The 19,503-nt window shown below is 40.7% G+C and overlaps 1 protein-coding gene and 1 long non-coding RNA gene across 7 annotated transcripts in view; one reads left to right on the top strand and one right to left on the bottom strand.

Annotated features, from left to right (window-relative positions):
* The window catches only part of LOC129712740 (uncharacterized), a 118,061-nt gene that overhangs the window by 37,073 nt on the left and 61,485 nt on the right, over positions 1-19,503 (top strand). The window lies entirely within an intron of this gene.
* map2k5 (mitogen-activated protein kinase kinase 5) overlaps positions 14,758-19,503 on the bottom strand; it is a 220,197-nt gene continuing 215,451 nt past the window's right edge. For all 4 annotated transcript variants that reach the window (XM_055661426.1, XM_055661427.1, XM_055661428.1 and 1 more), the window contains one exon: positions 14,758-15,739. In XM_055661426.1, the coding sequence (XP_055517401.1) occupies positions 15,635-15,739 (105 nt within the window). In that variant the 3' untranslated portion in view covers positions 14,758-15,634. The remainder of the gene's footprint in view (positions 15,740-19,503) is intronic.

Below are 19,503 nucleotides of genomic sequence, written 5' to 3'. Positions count from 1 at the left end.
AATGTTTAGGTTAATGTCGGAGAAGCTTTTGGCCTGCAATCACTGGAGTTTAGAAGGATGGGGGAAGATCTCATTGAAACCTATCAAATAATGAAAAGCCTGGATAGAGTGGATGTGGAGAGAACGTTTCCAGTGGTGGCAACGTCAAGGACTAAATGGCACAGCCTCAGAAGAAATGGACGTACCTTTAGAAAAGAGATCAGGCAACATTTCTTTAGCCCTCTGGGGTTAAGGAAATTCATTTTGGTGATGAATCTGTGGAATTCATTGCCACAGATGGGTGTGGAGATCAAGTCGTTGGGAATTTCTAAAATGGAGATTGACGGGTTCTTGATTAGTAAGGCGTCAAAGGTTACAGCAGACAACAGGTGCAGGAGTAGGCCATTCGGCCTAGTGTATGGTTGAGAGGGAAAAATAGAATGGCAGAGTATACTGGATGGGCTGAATGGCCTAATTCGGCTCCTATGTCCTATGAATTTATGAAGAGATCAAACAGAATCTAGAAAGTGATAAAGATTGGTTAACTGAGTAAGCATCGATCTGTCAAATGGAGTACAATGTGGGACATATAAATGTGTGTACTTTGGCAGGAAATGCAAAGAAAAAGCATGAGGTTGAAATGGTAGAAATGATGGGGGTCTGAGGTTAAGGGAGATTTGAGGGTTTTAATGCATTGTTTAATAGTATGCAGAATAAGCAATTAATTGGGAAATTTAAAAGAATGTTCTTGTATTTTGCAACGGGAATTGAGTGAAACAAAAGGGAGGTCATGCCTCAGTTAAACGGAGCATTGCTGAGACAAGCTCCTGAACATGGTATATGGAACCGGTCTCCTCATTCAAGAAGAATGCTAACACACTGAAAGCAGGTTCAGAGCAGGCTTACACAGATTATGTATTGTGGATTGTTTATAAACAAAGATCGAGCAGGCTTGGCTTGTGTCTGTTGGAGATCAGGGGAGCGAGAGGGGATGATGTAAAAACACACACGTCCTGATGGAGACACAAGAGACCGTCGATGCTGGAGTCTGGAACACCCCGTGCAAGGAACTCAATGGGTCAGGCAGCATCTGTAGAGGCAAAGGGAAAGTTGAGATTGCGGGTTGGGACCCTCCATCAGGACTTGACTTGATGTGATGTCGGGAGCACATTCATCATGTATTGTCTTTCCGTTGACTGATTAGCATGCAACAAAAGCTTTTCACTGTCCCTCGGTACACGTGACAATAAACTAAACTAACCATTTAGTCTGGTGGGAGAATCATTAAACTGTGCATCACTGTTTTAAAATAAGGGGTTATCCATTTAAAACAGAGGTGAGATTAAAGTTTCTCTCTCACACATAGTCCTAAATCATTGGAATAATTTTCTTCAAGGGGGGGTGGAGGCAGAGTATAACCTGAGTTGTATCAGTCAGCTCTTTACCATTATTGGTACACAGTTTCCATAGCTGCCTACAATGTTGGGTAGCCACACTCGATGCTGCCCTGTGCACTTCATTTGGCTTAATCTCAACAGAATGTGCTTTCAGTGTGGCAATTATTTTTTTTAATCAGTTTTTATCCACTCAACTCAAAGCTTCAAGAAATGGCATTACATCAAACATACCTTGTGACCTCAGATAGTTGGCGGTCAGTATGGACTCAATAGGCCAAAGGGCCTGTTTCCGTGCTGTATGACTCTATACTCTTCTTCATGCCTTCAAATCGAGCATCTATCAAGTTAGTCAGATCCAGTAAAGAAAAGCTCAGAATCAGAACTGAGGTAGTTATGGAAAAATAAGTGTATTTTGTGGTTCTTAGCCCATTTAGCAAGTCTACACTCACACAAATGGGAGAAAGGAACCATAGGAGTGGTATGTGGAACCCGGGGCAGAAACCCGGGGGGGTCAGAGGGAACACGTCCCCTCCATGTTTTGATAGCGAGTTCCGCTCTTGTGTGGAACCAAGAAAGAATTGTCTGTAATTGGTGGCAAATGTTGAAGTGTCCATCAAATAATCTATTCTGGACATTAATCATGTCTGGATGGTAACCCACATGACCACAAAGCTGCGGGCAAGTTAGATCCAGCACGGACATCAGGAAATGAGGAAGCAAATTCCTTCAAGCCTGTCCCTAAATGTAATCAGATCCAGAACCAAACGGCTCAAACAGTGTTTAAGAAGGAACTGCAGATGCTGGAAAATCAAAGGTAGACAAAAATGCTGGAGAAACTCAGCGGGTGCAGCAGTATCTATGGAGCGAAGGAAATAGGCAACATTTCGGGCCGAAACCCTTCTTCAAACAGTGATTCAATGTATAAAATTATTAAGGGATTGGATGGCTAGATGCAGGAAAAATATTCCCGATGTTGGAACCAGGGGTCACAGTGTGGGGGTAGGCCATTTAGGACAGAGATGGGGAAAAACATTTTCACCCAAGGAGTTGTAAATCTGTGGAATTCTCTGCCACAGAAGGCAGTGGAGGCCAATTCACTGAATGTTTTCAAGAGTTAGGAGATACAGCCCTTAGGGAAAAGGGATATGGGGAGAAAGCGGGAACGGGGTACTGATTTTGGATGATCAGCCATGATCATATCGAAGGACCGAATGGCCTACTCCTGCACCTATTGTCTATTGTCTATGTTTCTAACACCAAAACCTTTTGATGTGGTCTTTGGAGAACTCGGTTACTGGAGTAAATTTATACTTGTTCATTATGTGTATATTTTGATTTAAAGTGCAAAAGGGAGTGTAAATACCATCATATCTTTCCCTTTGAAATTAGGAGAGCAATGGAAAGTATTCTTAAGCCTACAAATACTGTTTTCTATGTATAAGATCATATTTTGATTGGACAGAAGGCACTGGGCCTGTTTTGTAACAATATCACAGTCTGTTTACACGAGCAGCTTAAAGTCTCAATACGTGTATTTTTCGAGAATTCCGCCCAATAAATAAACCATTATCCATATGGTTGGGTACCTTTGTGAAACATTGCAGCGTTGCCTCCTTCACCCGGAGCTTTGCGGTCAGAAGTTTCACATCTCTGTAAAGCCACACTGATGGAGGGCGGGATGAAGAGATGAGGTTGGGTTGGGAGAGGGTGGGAATGGGGAGGTGAAAGAGTAACTAAAAACACACTGTGCTTCTGTGTATGCATGCATGTGTGGCTGTGCATGTGCAAGTGTGTGCATACATGTGCGTATGTGTGCTTGTGAGTGTATATATGCATGTGTATATATGTAGGTACACAAAAATGCTGGAGAAACTCAGCGGGTGCGTGCAGCAGCATCTGTGGAATGAAGGAAATAGGCAACGTTTCGGGCCGAAACCCTTCCTCAGACTGTGTATATATGTATGTGTGTGACTACCTGTGTATGTGCCCGCAATGCATTTAACAGTGCTAGTTGGGCGCTCTCTCCACTCAACATGGCCTAAGATTTGTTGCTTTAATAATAACTGCCCTCTCCTAACAAGCCACAAGCTGAGAGTGATGTCATCATAAATTTGACAGCAAGGCATAAAAGAAACATTAGAGTTGTGGTCTGTGACCCGCACAACCTTGCCTGTAACATTTGGTTGCTATGTCATCAAACTTGGAAGGGGGGGGGGGGGGTGGGGGAAGGACTAAAACAAATCTCTCTACACGTTCCCAACTGTGATTCTCCATACGAGGCAATTTAGACTTGTGTTTGAAGGAATTTTGTTGATAGCCAAGTTATAAGATCGCCCAATCATCCCTGATTATAGAACTGTGGTGAGGAATGACGCTGCAATTAAAATATCAGATCAAGGCAGGAAAATAGCATTAAAATGATGCAAGAATAGATTGCAAGAGCTCCACTCTATTGTAACCAAGCCCAATCTTGTTCACACATTACAATAGAAATTAATGGCTAGGAAATTATGATTATCAGTTGAAGACTGCAAAATTACTGCATGTAAACAGTGATTGTAGAATGCTTAATTAAATGTGAAATAATGAAACTTTCTCCCAGATAAGCAGATAATGTGACTTAAAACAGGCAACGCTGTAAGTGGATGGTGCAGCAGCAATATGGTCATTCAGAAGGAAAATACCTGTATAACGAGTAAAAAGTGCTTCATAAACACTTTCTGTAGAATCCTTAATGATTTACACGTGGATTTCTCCATTCGGGGAGGCCAAACCGGGGGTTATTTTGATCTTATCTCACAGCCATAAGCAAGAAATGCATTGAGAATAAGGGTTCACTTGCAAAAAGTTATATGAATAGAATTTTATTCTTCAATGAGACAAATATATGCAACTTGACCTAGAAATAATTTGAAATTAAATGTATAATTCACAACTTAAACAAAGTATTAAAAAAAAATACATACCTTTTCAAACTGCTCAAAGTGCTTAAAAAAGATTTAGAAGTTTACATATATTTTAATTCAGCTTTCTCTGAAAGCTCTTGGAAATGTTGCTGTGAATTTATAACACAGAAACAAATTATTTACATTTTAGAGATACTGCGCAGAAACAGGCCCTTTGGCCCACCGAGTCCACGCCGACCAGCGACCACCCATACACTAGCACTATCCGACACACTAGGGATAATATACAGAAGCCAATTAACCTACAAACCTGTAAGTCTTTGGAGTGTAGGAGGAAGCCAGAGAACCTGGAGAAAACCCACGTGGTAACAGGGAGAACTACAAACTCCGTACAAACAGCACCCGGAGTCAAGATCGAACCCGGGTCTCTGGTCTGTAAGACAGCAACTCTACTGCTGCACCACTGTGCCATCCTAAACTTGGTGCAACAGATTTCAACTAATGCTGATGTCTGCATTAATCTTCTCACACCGAAGTCGTCTTATTAACATACCTTCTATTCATTTATCCCCATGTATTTATGACGCCTCTATACATCCCAATCTCTCAATATACTTAATAGCACATTCCACATTACCACTATCATAGAGATGTTTCTCCTAAATTCTATACTGAGTTAGTAAATGACTCATAGTTTTGGCACTTGGTTTCGGATTGCCCCTCTTATCCCCACTACCACGTCACACACTATCACCTTATTGAATGGAGAACCTGCCTGATAAGAGTCTCTACAGCAATCAGGGAGGCAGTAATAAAAAGGAACTGTAGATGCTGGCCTAGACTAGATATTCACCTATCCATTCTCTCCAGAGATGCTGCCTGACCTGCAGGGTTCCACCAGCATTTTGTGTGTATCCTGGGCAGTAAAACAGCATGGTGGTGCAGCACTAGAGTTGCCATGTTCCACCGCCAGAGACCTGGTTCAATCCTGCTTATGGGTGCTGTCTGTACGGAGTTTGTATGTTCTCCCCGTGACCTGCGTGGGTTTTCTCTGGGATCTCTGGATTCCTCCCACACTCCAAAGACATACATGTTTATAGGGTAATTGGCATGGTGTAATTGTAAATTGTCCCTAGTGTTTGTGGGTTAGTGCAAGTGTGCAGGGATCGCTGGTCGGTGTGGACTCAATGGGCCTTTTTCCGCGCTGTATCTAAACTAAACTAAACAGGTTTGGGACTTAAACCTGCCCATTTCTTGACTGTGGAGTTTAAATCAGCCTCTGATCAAGTCATTCAAATCAAGAACTTGTCACTTCCTACTGTGGTCTGTGCTCAGTTTACCAGGGGAGAGGGAATGCATTTTATATTGCAGTAATGATAATCTAATGATAATCAAAAACTATTAACTGGGAAGGGGCAAAATCTAATTTTAGGACATGGAATAAGTGAATTTAGAAAGACTTGCATTTTCTCACCTGGTATTTTGGACTCTGATTAATGCTAACACTCTGATATATTTAAATAGTTAATGCAACAAGAACATTTATAATGACCTTGGAAAGAAGAAAACGTGGTTTCACCAAGATGACACAATGCAAAAAAGGTTAATTAGCAGGCCAGAGAGATGGAATATTGTTGTATTTCTCTGAGTTTCAAAGGTTGAGCAGTAATCTAATTATGATATTTAAAATGATGAATGGATTCAATAAGGTAGTTTTCAGATAAACTCTTTCACTGCTTGGGAATAAGGAACATGGTCTTAAAGCTACAACAAAATTATGTCAATATGAAGTTAGGAAGCACTTTAATGATGAAGGTGTGATGATTGTCTCTCCCTGAATAGTCTGTGATTGATTTTGTTGGATAAACAAAGGAACTATGAAACCTGTCGGCTGTGGCTTTCAAGACGTGAAATTAACTATTCTCGTTCAAAGGAAATGTACGTTAGGTGAAATGCGCAATTGGTGGCAGATTTGACAATATGCAATTTACAGTATCACGGAAAGTCAAAATTTACTTCATTTCCTTTCATTTTGCCATCTGAATATTTGAACCTTGTGATATGTGAATGGTAAATATTTTATGAGATCTGTTTATAGGTTTCCAGAAGATAGTGGAGGCACGTGACACACTTGATACCATGATGGTACTCTGGAAAACACCAGCAAAGGAATTCAACAATCAGGAGAGTCTGAAGGGCCATGTTAATACTGGGATGTTTTCAACTGCAAAAAAAAAAGACACTGAGAGTACTGCCGCATTTCTGGAGTACAAAAAAAGACACAAAGTGCTGGAGCAAGTCAATATTGCATTCAATATTGCAAAACTGCATTTGTCCAAGTTAAATTCCATTTGTCATTCCTTGACCCTCCTGCCCAGTTCATCTAGATCTTATTGGAATCTTCGATAACCTTATTTACTGTCCACAATAAAGCAAAGTGTACCATGCAGATAAATGGGCGGTGAGCAGAATCTCACCCGCTTCCAAATTACCAGTTGCATACATTTAGAATATTCTTAGAAATTCATCTGCAAGGTGATTGTCCTTTGAGATAAATACCAAACCACTGTACATGGTGGCCACTGGTAATGGGCATTTTTGATTTAAAATATAGAAATTTAACTATGGTGGGGGGGGTGGGGATTGAGGCAGTCATGATCGTGGCATTTAAGAGAGTTTTGGATAAGGACATGGATATGCAGGGGATGGAAGGATATGGATTATGTGCAGGCAGATAAGAGTTGATTTAGGCATCGTGTTTGACATAGACATTGTGGGCTGAATGGCCTGTACATTTTTATGTTCTTTGAATCTATAATAAATCATATTGTCTAAGTAGCTTGTATGGAATCTGCAATTTGGAATTGGCCAAATGGATCAATAATGGTGTTTAATCTTCAGACAAGTCTTTCCCCACTTTTCCTAACTTCCCCCACTGCTTTGTTTTCCCTTCACACCTCAAGCTTGCATCAGGATGACCTTTAAATGTACTAATACATTTTAGTTTAACCACTTAGTTCAGTACGTTTGTAAACTGTGATTGACCAAACTCCATATAAATCCTGTTAATCACTTCTACACATTTTCCCTTTGTTCTGACCTCACCAACAAGTGAAGCAGTTTCTTTAAGTCTAACATATTGAACCTATTATGTTAGAAGGAACTGCAGATGCTGGTTTAAACCGAAGATAGACACAAAAAGCTGGAGTAACTTAGCGGGACAGGCAGCATCTCTGGAGAGAAGGAATGGGTGACGTTTCGGGTCAAGACCCTTCTTCAGACTGGTTGGGATAAGGGAAACGAGAGATATAGACGGTGATGTGGAGAGATAAAGAACAATGAATGAAAGATATGCAAAAAAGTAATGATGATAAAGGAAACAGGCCATTGTAAGCTGTTTGTTGGGTGAAAATGAGAAGCTAGCGCGACTTGGGTGGGGGCAGGGATAGCGAGAGAGAGAATGCCGGGCTACCTGAAGTGTGAGTAATCAATATTCATACCACTGGGCTGTTTCTGCCTGCTCTGGTCCGTGGGACAGGGGCAGGCAGAACAATGGGTCTGGCAGGGCAGTTGTGTTTATGGATTTTGGGGTGAAGGTAAAAACGGGCCGTGCGGGGCTGGGAAATGATAAGGTTGGAGGTTGTGGAAGGCAGACAGCCAGAAGTGATGAAATCAGTAATGGTGTTTGAGATTAAGGCCTGGTGCTCGTCTGTGGAACCATGGTCCAAGGATAAGTAGGAGGTGTCTGAGATTTGTCGCCTGGTCTCAGACTGATAGAGGTCAGCGAGCCAGACTGCCATGGCATCTCCCTTGTCAGCGGGTTTGATTATAATGTCAGGGATGCTGCAGAGTGAGCGGATGCCTGTACCTTCAGAGGGGGTGAGGTTGGAGTATGTAGGGGTGTTGAAAAGTTGAGACAGTTGATGTCACACAGACAATAAGAAATAATGAGGTCTAGAGAGGGTAGAAGGCCGTTCTTGGGAGTCCAAGAGGCGGAAGATGGGAGAATGGGTCATCACTGGGTGGTGAGGACTCCTTCCCATAGAAAAAGGCACGGAGGTGACGGAAGAAAAGCTCTACGTCGTGGCAGACCCGGAACTCGTTGAGGTGGGTCGGAGGGGAACGAAGGTGAGGCCTCTGTGGAGGACAGCCTTGTCGGGTTATGCTTGTAATAAGGCTCGTACCACGACGTAAACAGAGTATATCTTTAATCTGTACAACAGCAGCCTGCAACAACCTCGTGTGCAAGCCCAGGCAACTCCCTAACTGCCCACACCCTGGGTTCCAGTCACATCCGGTTACTGGAGCCTGGCTTCTGGCACACAGGGTCCTAGTGCCCCTCTGCTTAGTCTTACACTATTATTGCATAATACCACAAGCCTGTTCCTTATCAGAAAGGGGGAGGTCAGGGGGGATGGTGAGAGGAGGGGGGCGTGAGGACTATTGTATGGGTGGGGTGTGGTCGGGGAAACCTGGTTAAAAGAGGGGGAAGGGGAAGACCCATCACTACTCAGGTTCCCTGTGGAAGGGGGAAGTACAGGAAGAGGCGGAGGTGGAGGCAGTAGGCTTGGGGGAGAGCTGGAATGGGGAGGGGAAGGAGGGAGAAAGCAAGGACTACCTGAAATTGGAGAAGGCAATGCTCATGCCGCTGGGGTGTAAACTACCCAAGTGAAATATGAGGTGCTGTTCCTCCAATTTGCGCTGGGCCTCACTCTGGCAATGGCAGAGGCCCAGGACAGAAATAAATATTCCTTCTCTCCATAGATGCTGCCTCACCCGCTGAGCTTCTCCAGCATTTTTGTCTACCTTCGATTTTTCCAGCATTGGCAGTTCTTTCTTAAATATTACTGTAATTAATTCTCTTTTCAAGAAAAAAGTGCTCGCTTGCTAAATATTCCGATAGCTTCACCACTTGATTGTGGTGCAAATTTGTTTTACCTTTAAATCCTTTTTGCATTGTTTCCCATGCTCAAATGCCTTTTATGTGGCTTAGAGGGTTGAATTGTATACAGTACTCTGTGAACTAATATATTATTCACTGCTGAAGAGAAGCAATCAACACCGAAAGCCTGCCATTTGATGACAGGAACAGGAGTACACCACATGGTCACTTGAGCTTACTCTTCCATTTAATAGGATTATGGCTGATCTGGTAGTAGCCATCATCTGATGATGTAAAACCTTAGGGTCCTGCAATCAGTATCATTGTACTTTTTTGTATCAGCTTATTGTACTTTTTGTATCATTTTGTGCCTCTACTATTAAAGCAATGAGAAAATGTCAATGTTCAAATGGTCTTCAGAAAAAAATCATATATATATATATGTCAGCAATTTGTCTGTAAATTCTAAATTACTCTCCCTTATCCTGTGGTAGCTTGTTCAAATGGCATTTCTTGTGGGGTGTTAGTTGTTGCATGTGGAATGTTAGTCATTTGTTTGATCATCATTGACATCCATTTCTAATACTAGCCAGGGTCAACCTGAAGCCATTCACAGGTGCAGTAAAAGCTTGGTTATCTGCATGTGCCAGGTATGATAGGTGCTTTTTGAGTGACACGGTGGTATAGCTGATAGGGCCTCTATCTTGCCGCACCGGAGACCCTGGTTCAATCCTGGGCATGGATGCTGTCTGCATGTGCTTTGCACATTTTCCCTGTGATCGCATGGGTTTCCGCTTGGTGCTCTGGTTTTCAACCACATTCCAAGTCGTGCAGTTTGGTTATTATCAGCCACTGTCAATTAACCTCTATTGTGTAATTGAGTGGTAAAATCTGGAAAAGTTGATAATAAAAAGATAGGATTAACGTAGGATTAGTATAGATGGGAGTATTATGGAGTGCGCAAACTTGGTAGGTTGATGGGCCAGTTTCTGTGCTATATCTTTGTATGACTCTCTCGGGTTTTGAAAGACCTTAAATGCATTTCCTTTCTTCATAGTCTTGCCATGGCCTCCTCTTCTCAGATATGACCCTGGGTCACGTGCTGCCAAGTTATTTTACGAGGAACAGATCCTGTCCAAACCACACTGATACCTACAATGGGTGGGTTGCCTTACGAGGAAACGTTGGGCTAGGGATTAGTTTTATATAGGCTGGAATTGAGAAGAGCGAGTGGGAGCTTGATGGCACATGCAGGAACCTGGCGAGTTTTGATGGGTGAAAGAGGAGGGGCTGTTTCCTCTTGTGGGAGAATCTAGAACAAGGACCCACTGCCATTTCTGATACATCATGATCTCTATCCATGTATCTTATTACATCCAATATAGGTTTCCTTCAGCCTTACACAGACTAATAGTAAAACTCCTAGGTGTAAAGCATTAAAGATTTCACATGCCATTCAAGCCTGGTATAGGTTACAGCTCCAGTTCCCACTGCCACTTACACTACATACACAGCTTCAAAGAATACATGCACCAGGTGCAAAACTTCTCCCAGTGGTTACATTTTAAATGTTTTGACTCTTTAAACTTTTTAATTAATTGCAGGTGATTCTAAAGTGTTCAAGACGATCAAGGGACCTCCCCAAGGCACTTTTTACACCCGGTTTCACACTGTATTGGATTTAAACTCTCCGTGCTTTCAGGGTCTGGCTCTCGATTCACATTACGAATTTAGCATTGGTTCAAAAGAGAGACTGTTTTTGCATTAGTGCTAAAATTAAAATGTACTTAGTTACAGCTGCAAAGAAATCACATCCCTATAGCACAATGCAATCAAATAAACTGGGATGGTGATTAATTTCTCTTTTTAAACTTAGTTTTCCTGTGCTTGCTCAGACTAATCACACTGTGTAAAAAGAAAAAAAACTTTTGTGTCTATGTCTGGCAAAAGCTTCCTTTTATGTACGTAGATGTATAAAGCGGTGACATGAACTATCAGTCGCCTGGCAAAAATGATAAGGTTTTTCTTCTTATCAAAACAATAGAGTGTGCCTAATTGCATTGAATAGTCTTTTCGTAAAGCCAACTTTCGTGTAGAATTAAGAATAGGAAGCGGAATTGAGTTCAATGATTTCATCATGATTGCACGTGTTAGGTTCTTAGCTGCTGAAGACCAGAACAGCTGTATTAACTGTGCAATAAACCAAAAGGGTCACTCAACAGTGGATGTTAACTAATTATTAAGATGTGCATAAGAAACTAAAAAAAAAAAACACATTGCAAATTGAGAAATGTACAGTGGTTCAGTCACATGTACAAAATGATTGCTCTGCACTCTAGGACTCCCATTGCAATTTAGGATGAGGAGCTCTTAGTTGTTGCAGAACAATGGATAACCTCTTGCCTCACAATGAAGAACAATGCCAAAGTGGAAGAAATCATGGCGTCAGAGAAACCTCTGAAAAGTAATTGAACTGCTTTCTTAATCTCCAAAAATGGGATTACCCTGAGGGCAGATTGGTTTCTTTGCAGAATTTAACATTTCTTTAAAGGGAAGTATTTTTTGATACCCAATAATGTAGTGCAGCATGGTGGCACGGTGATGGAGTTTGTACATTCTCCTTTTGACCTCCGGGTGCTTGGTTTCCACCCACATGCCAAGGACCGGCAGGTTCGTCGGTTAACTGGCCTGTGTAAATTGTTCCTTGTGTGAAGGGAATGGATGTGAAAATGGGATAACATTGAATTAGTGTGAATGGATGATCATTGGTCGGCGTGGACTGAGTCGGCCAAAGGGCCTGATCCAAGCTGTATCTCTAAAACTAAACGTTCACTCATCTTCACACTGAATATGATCTTTCAATCCCAAACAAATTATTTGAAAGTGTCCAGTATGCTAATGTATTCAATTTATTCACTGAAATGACCCAATGCCATGCATAATGAAAACATGCATAATAATCACATTAGATTTGACAGTGGGTCACTCACAATCATATGGAGCTGGCATTTTCTGAGATGAGGCAGAGCAGATATCCCCTAGCAATGCACACAAAGACAGTAATGGAGGCTGTTTCTGGATCATTTTCACCTGGGATGCAAATTATGCTGTGGGATATAATCATCTAAACATGTAATTCTTGTGGTCATTTCATGAGATAAAAATTAAAGATTTCAGATTAAAATATAGTAACATATCACCTTTGCCAAGATCAAGAGCATGTCAGATAAGTATCTGAATATGCCATTGCAGGAGCATTGCCTGTTTGGAGACAGGGAAAACTGTGCTGTTTACATATTGTCCAGTATCACCTGTTCAAATTTTATGAATTTGAACATTTGACAAGCCTATCTCTTGTACTTGTGGATACAATCTGAACAGTTTATCACGGTCATAAGAGGTATGCAACTGAAATGCAACTTGACAATAATACATTAAATCTTTATATGTAGCCTTGAAGTTTCTTGCTAAATATATAACATGCTGTCAAGGATTTATTATTGGGCAAATACTATCAATATGTTGCAATGATAATATCACATTACAACTTTGAACTCAAGTGTATCTTAAAATGGAGTGTAAAGACAACCTGTTTCTATACTTGCATTATGCAGTGTGTAAAAGATAGACACAAACTGCTGGAGCCCTTCAATAAGATGCCAGACAGCGGGTCAGGCAGCATCTCAGGAGAAAATGGATGGGTAACGTTTTGGTCTGTAGTGTTGAAGTCTCTACTCCCTTCTGGTTTCCATAAGGGACAAACATCTTTTTACTTGATGTTTAAGAAGGAACTGCAGATGCTGGAAAATTGAAGGTAGACAAAAATGCTGGAGAAACTCAGCGGGTGAGACAGCATCTATGGAGCGAAGGATATAGGCAACGTTTCAGGTCTGAAGAAGGGTTTCGACCCGAAATCTTGCCTATTTCCTTCAAAGGGATGCATGCACTCAATTTAGACAGTTGCTGAGGTCATTTTAGACAGTGGTCATCAAAAGACTCATGAGCATTGGGGAACCCATTTGGAATGATGCACAGTGGGACCATCATTCTAGCTCGAGTTGAGCTAGCCAAGAGGCTCTCACTCAAGAAGACAATCAAGTGTTGAATGGAGAATAATGTTTATCATTATTTGGAAGCAAAGTGATCACCCAATTTCTTGCAGCAGGGGTGCAGGGCCAAATAAAAGGAACCCAGGAAAACACCTTGAATATGTTCCTTTCATAAAAAACGCCTTCCACCTAAACATAGACAGAAACGTGCCAAGAGACTAAATCTCAATCTTGCACATCAGCCGTTATTTAGTAGACTGCTATTATAGTAACACTCATAGAGATGCTCCAGTAACTAGTTTGAGTCCAAATTTATGTTGAGAAATAAGATCTCATTTCCAATGTTCCAATCTTGGTTCACTTAATGATCTTAGATCTTAGTTCCTAGAAATATAGATGATCATGGTAATTACTTAAGATGCTAACCTTGTAAATTTTACTTCCAATAAGTATGATCAAGCTGTGAGATTTACATTTCATTACCATAAGTTTTATCTAGGTCTGATTGAAACACATACTACATGTTGCCTTTATAGTGGAAACTGGTTTCACTGGAAGTGAGCTTGGTGGTTTGGGAACAAGCCACGAAGGAGGAGATAGCTATGCTTACTCTTTCGTGTAATACTAAATAAATATTGCAAGGATGGAGGTGCTATCTTTTGAATGATTGATTAAATAGACGTATTTGCCAGTGCAGGTGCATATTTAACAAATCTATGAAGAGTTTTTGTAGATTCTAACTAGCAGAATAGACAAGGGTGAACTTGTTGATGTGGTGTGTTTGTGCATTCAGAAGTCCTTCAATAAGATGCCAGACAAGAAATTATTAAACAAAATTTGACTGTACATACCAGAGGCAAATATTCTTACCTAGATTGAGAATTGATTAATGGGCAGAAAACAATGAGTAGAAATGAATGGATCAGATTTGTTTTGGGAGGCTTTGTTTTGCTTTGGCTCCGGCTGCTTGCAATCTAAGTCAATGACTTGGACCATGGAATCGAGTGAAGGGTATCCAGGTTTGTGCATATTGCAAATCTGGTTGAGGAGGATGCAGAGAAACATCAGCACTGTAAAGAAAGATGAAGGGAATGGCTGAAGACGTGGTCACTGGAATATAATGTGGACAAATGTGCAGACATGTATTTTGATAGAAAAAAAGAGAAACTGGATTATTTTCTAATAGGTGAGAGTGATGGTGTTCAGAACGAACTGGACTTCCTTGTACACAGATCGCAAGAAGTTAGGCTTACAAAGATATAAATATTCAGCAGAGCAGGCAGCTATGTGTAAACAGAAACAAGAATTAACATTTCTGATTATGAATAGAAATGGTTGCTAAAAAATCAACCACCTATGACATTATTCCTTTCTGATGTGCTGCAATAAATGCGAATCTGCTTGTTCAAAGGGATGGCATTCAAAGCAAGCAAATGCAAAGATGAAAATGTCACAAATGAACATGGAGATAGTTTTCTTTCTTTTTGATTTACCATGGAGCCATTCTGGCCAACGCATCACAAATCCCTTTATGTAAAAGCACATTACTGGGTGTTTAAAATTTTATTTAAACTTTGGAAAATCAACAGAAAATGTTCACTACTAAATAAAATAAGCAACTTCAGAAGAAAAATGTATAATGTGTGACTGCACAGAATAATCTGATGACGAAGTGCAATCCACAGCAAAATGATAGTGATACACACCGACTGATTTCATCAATATAAAACTGTACAGAATGTGCATATTTTATCTAAAATCCACATTGTAAAAATGATACATCATAATTGCATACCATAGTTTTGGATGCGTTATAAATTGTATCATATTATTTAAAGTAAATGTCAAAAGTAAACATATTTAAGGCCCAATATGTTGGCATTCAAAATGCGTTGAAGCAATTGCAAGAAATAAGCGAGCATCCAAATTTCTAACTGTTGCCCAACGTTGGAGAGTGAGAGGTGCTCGTCTTGTTTTCCATATCAGCATAACTTCAGGTCCAATAAATGGATCATTCTCTCAAACAGCAATATTATCAGTCTAATAAGAGCAGGCAGAATGTGTCTGAATTTACAAAGGACAAACAGGCACACATGAACGGTGCAGTGAATTAGACGTGAAACTCCTGGGCTCTGCTGGTTGAAATGCGAGGACCCCCTGTGATCTAACCCTTCTCACGGACTATCTATAGATCATGTCATGATGGCAGTAATTGAGACCACCTGCCAAGTCAGAGGACAGTTACAGATGTCGTCTGCTCAGACGAGAGATAATGTAAGGCATGCTGTGGTCATGCAACACTCTGCCACATTGATTTGGCAATACTGGAGAGAGGGGGGGGGAAATAAAATGGCTTGCTCTGTTGAGATTTTATTGTCTTGACAATATTCTTTTGTCTAACGCCACTGGTGTTGAGGTTGGTTACTGGATCCCCTGTTGTGAGCGCCTTTCTTCAAGCATCCTGCAGACCCACATGGAAACCACCTCAGCATTCTTGTCATTGTAGTGCACAACAAATGGATGAACCTGCAAAGAAAGGTTGTGGAACAAAAATAAATAGAATATAACAAAGCTGATTTTACTTTGCAAGTGAAGCAAAATACGTTGAAGAATAAAACCAATAACTATTGGGATTCAATTATGTTTCTCAGGTTTTCCCGCTTGGACATTCTCTTTCAGAAGTGACCACAGAAGGAAGCATACACACAGGCATTCCCTGCAGTGTAACATCCTGATTCAGCAATGTGCACCCCTGGCATGAAGCCTTGTTTGACAGGAGTACGGGTCCCAGAACAGCTCTCTAATATTAAGGGACCTATCTGCGACCTAGCTCACATTAAGTGTAGATCCACAGCAGGAACACATCGTTGCTGAAATTACCTGCTATTACACACTACAGAAACTTTTACTTACATTTCCTGACTCAAAGGATTCAAGCTTTTTGCACACTGTTGTGTTGAATGGTCGTACGTGGAGAAGTAAACACTGTTGCACGCAGCTGAACCTAAAGTGGTTGTAACGTGCTGTGATTAAATAAAGTGGTCAAAGAGGAGTCACCTGGACGGTGGGAAGCTGGAGTTAAGAAGATGCCTATTTGTACTTGTTAAACAAGGAGAGTAGGTTTGAGGAAGCTTTTCAAAGAACACCCAGGATTAGACAGGAGCCTGTCCGAAAGATCTAATCAATCTGCAGCTCCCTATTTCAGGTGTTACTTTGTGGCTAGGTTCAGCAAAGAGATAACTCCTTAAATGATGATGAAGCCATGAGAAATTTGGGATGAAAAATTGTTCTATTCACTAAATAATCTCAAGCAATCTTTATTTTGTCACTACCTGTACTAGAGAAATTCCTTTAACCACTTGGCACACAGCAAACCACTTGGCTGTAAAATAACACCCTGTCTAGAGCGACAAAAATAGAATTGCTGTGTAACTTTTCTCAATTTTATGAATAGGATTGGGCTCAAAAATCACTAACGAGCGAGGGAATGAACCTCTTATCTTCATTCACTGATGGATTAAAAAATGCACAAAGTTAAATTTCCACTAACAAATCACAGTATTCCACTGCTAGAAATTAGGTCCAACTGGCTCTACATGCATGGGATTCATTCCACATGTCAGAACAGATGTCTCCAGATATTGTGGGTCGTCAGCTAGCTATCAAACATTCTTGCTGTTTTTCCACTTCTAATACAGCACGGAGACAGGGCAACCAGTATTACAACAGAGATCAAATAGCGCCATCTTCCCATCTTGTTCTATACTATGAGAAAGAGTTATCCTTGAAAATAACTTAAATGACTTTACCAAATCATGTCTTCCAATTTAGTTAAACATGACCTGCCATTTCTATTCGACGTAGGTACACCCATATTGCTATTCTTGTTTTGCTGGCTATGACTCAAAACAGTAATTAGTCTGCTCCTGATCACGATGTGAAGCTTCCATTATCTACTTTGACTTTCTCTAATGGTCCACCCATGATTACAAGCCGCTGATTGGGAAAAGCCATAAAAAATGACCCCTCTTTTACCTGTAACATTGTCACATTCCTTTTGGTAAATTTTGGTAAATGCTCCCTAAATTATGCATCTCTTTGAACACATTTCCTGCAATATTAATTCTTCATTTTATATTTAGGTGGAATACTTTGAAATGTTCCCGAGATATTAATAGATAATTCCAAGACTTTCCGTTTCTTAACAGCTCTAGCTTTAGAAAAACAAAGGTACAGGATTAGTTTTGCTATGAACTATACATCAGATGAAATCAGCAAAACTATTTCAGGTTCATAATGGAACTTGCTCTCTGGACTCAAAGCTTCCAATACTTTGGGAATGGAGTGTCAAGGAAATTTCAATCCATTGCATTATTAAAAAGAGGTCCAGGATGAACTGGCATTCTGATGCTTATCATGTACACATTCCAAGCATATTTTACAGAATCCTTATACCCAAAAGAAATAACTTGAAAGCATGCATAACCCTCCCCCTCTCACACAATTTATCCACACCTTCTTTCCCTCCCCTGGGACTCACCTGGACTCACACCCATTTCTCCCCTTCCCCTCCATTCCTTCCTCTAGCTTCACAATTTGCAACTTTTCAATCCCTTTGCCTCACACCTTCTAGTCTTTTCATCTCTGGTCTTTGTCCAACTATCTACCTGTCAAAAAACCCTCCTCGCCTGTGTCAATCTAATCCCTGCCTGGCCTTTTCATGCCCTTCCTCTCTTCCTGCTTTCTTCAATCCGCCCCCCCCCCCCCCCCCCCCCTTCCACCCCTAATAATCAGCCAGCAAACGGTCTCGTCCCGAAAATGTAGTTATCTATGTTCCCCTGAGATGCTGCCTGACCCGCTGAGTTAATCCAGCACTTTGTGTCTTCTGCATGGGATGTTGCTATTTTAACAAATTTAGATTTCAATTTTTTTTCCACCAAATATGCCAATTTATAAATTTTGATTCATGTTGGGGTAACACAGAACAGCATCTGTTATCTTTTAATAAAATGAATTCACAGTAATGCATGGTGTACAGTGAACTATTTATAATCTTTCATACTGAGCAGCACATTCAGAATCTCACTGAGTGCCAGTTTAATTGAATCATTAAACCACCAGCACGTAAAGTGGTACAAATACTGGATAAGATGGCACAGATTTACCGTATTCTTGATGATCTTTCTCATACAATCTGTTGCTACCCGAGTTGGAATCAGTAACTACTACACTAACCAAGGAGACCATTTGTTGCACAGCCAGGCCAGGTAGTGCCACTTTTAGCATACCTATTTTTTGGATTTGATCCATTATTGTTTGGACGAGGACATACTGTGAGGTGGAGTTGAAACAACACATTCCTTAAATTGCAGTTTCTAAAGTAGACAGTGATAGTTTAATTACTGCCGTCACGCACAGTGTGTTGGATTCAAACCTGCATCAATACACTCTTCATATACTCAAAGATCCACTCAAAACACGGATTGAGACAAATGGTGTTAATACAATTAATAAAGGGTTTTTTGTGGATGAATAATATTAACAAATTAAGAAGTACTAAAGCCAATTAAATGAAAGAAGAAAACAATTAAGAGGTTACCACAGAATAAGGAAACAAAAGACAAACAAAAATATACTTAAAGTGGGCTGCTGGAGGGCTACCAATGAATGACTCCACAGGAAATGAAACTGCTTAGCAATTGAAACCAGGAAACTTCCAGGACTGCTGTGCACACCGGGTGGTACTTAAGTTTCTTGACTTTGAAATTTCTTGATTGGCATTCAGTTTAAAAAGTTGGTGACCATTACTCCCTATGATGCCACTCAGTGACAGGTTTGCTGGTTGAGTTCAACTCAACTGCTTCCCACTGAGTATACAAACCTGTAATGGCCAGTCTCCATAGAGAAGGAAAATTAAAACTTTAAACGTCGCCCAGCTAAGTCAGCTTTTTGAAGCGAATGTTTTTAATCTCACCTCAATAGGGGGAGCAGGGCAGACGGTACATAATGAGAGTAATTGTCCCTTAATTTACCTTCAATTTATACGGTAATGCAGACAGCCGCAAGATAAAACAATTAGTTCTTTTCTTGCAATTACAGTAACTGTACTGAGTAACTCTGATATCAAGAGCAGCCGTTTTCTATGCATAATAACCCACAGAGTGAATGCAAATATTTCAACACCTGCACTAAACAAGAATACAAATCTTATCTTGGATTTTCCAATCATGATAGCGCTCTTTAAAACCACGGTCAAAAATGTAGCAATTATGTCCGCTGATGCTTGTGAG

This window comes from Leucoraja erinacea, chromosome 33 (genome assembly GCF_028641065.1).
Source record: "Leucoraja erinacea ecotype New England chromosome 33, Leri_hhj_1, whole genome shotgun sequence".
Classification (NCBI taxonomy): Eukaryota; Metazoa; Chordata; class Chondrichthyes; order Rajiformes; family Rajidae; genus Leucoraja; species Leucoraja erinaceus.
The sequence above is the reverse complement of the archived record's forward strand: the minus strand, read 5'-3'. Positions and strand labels throughout refer to the sequence as shown.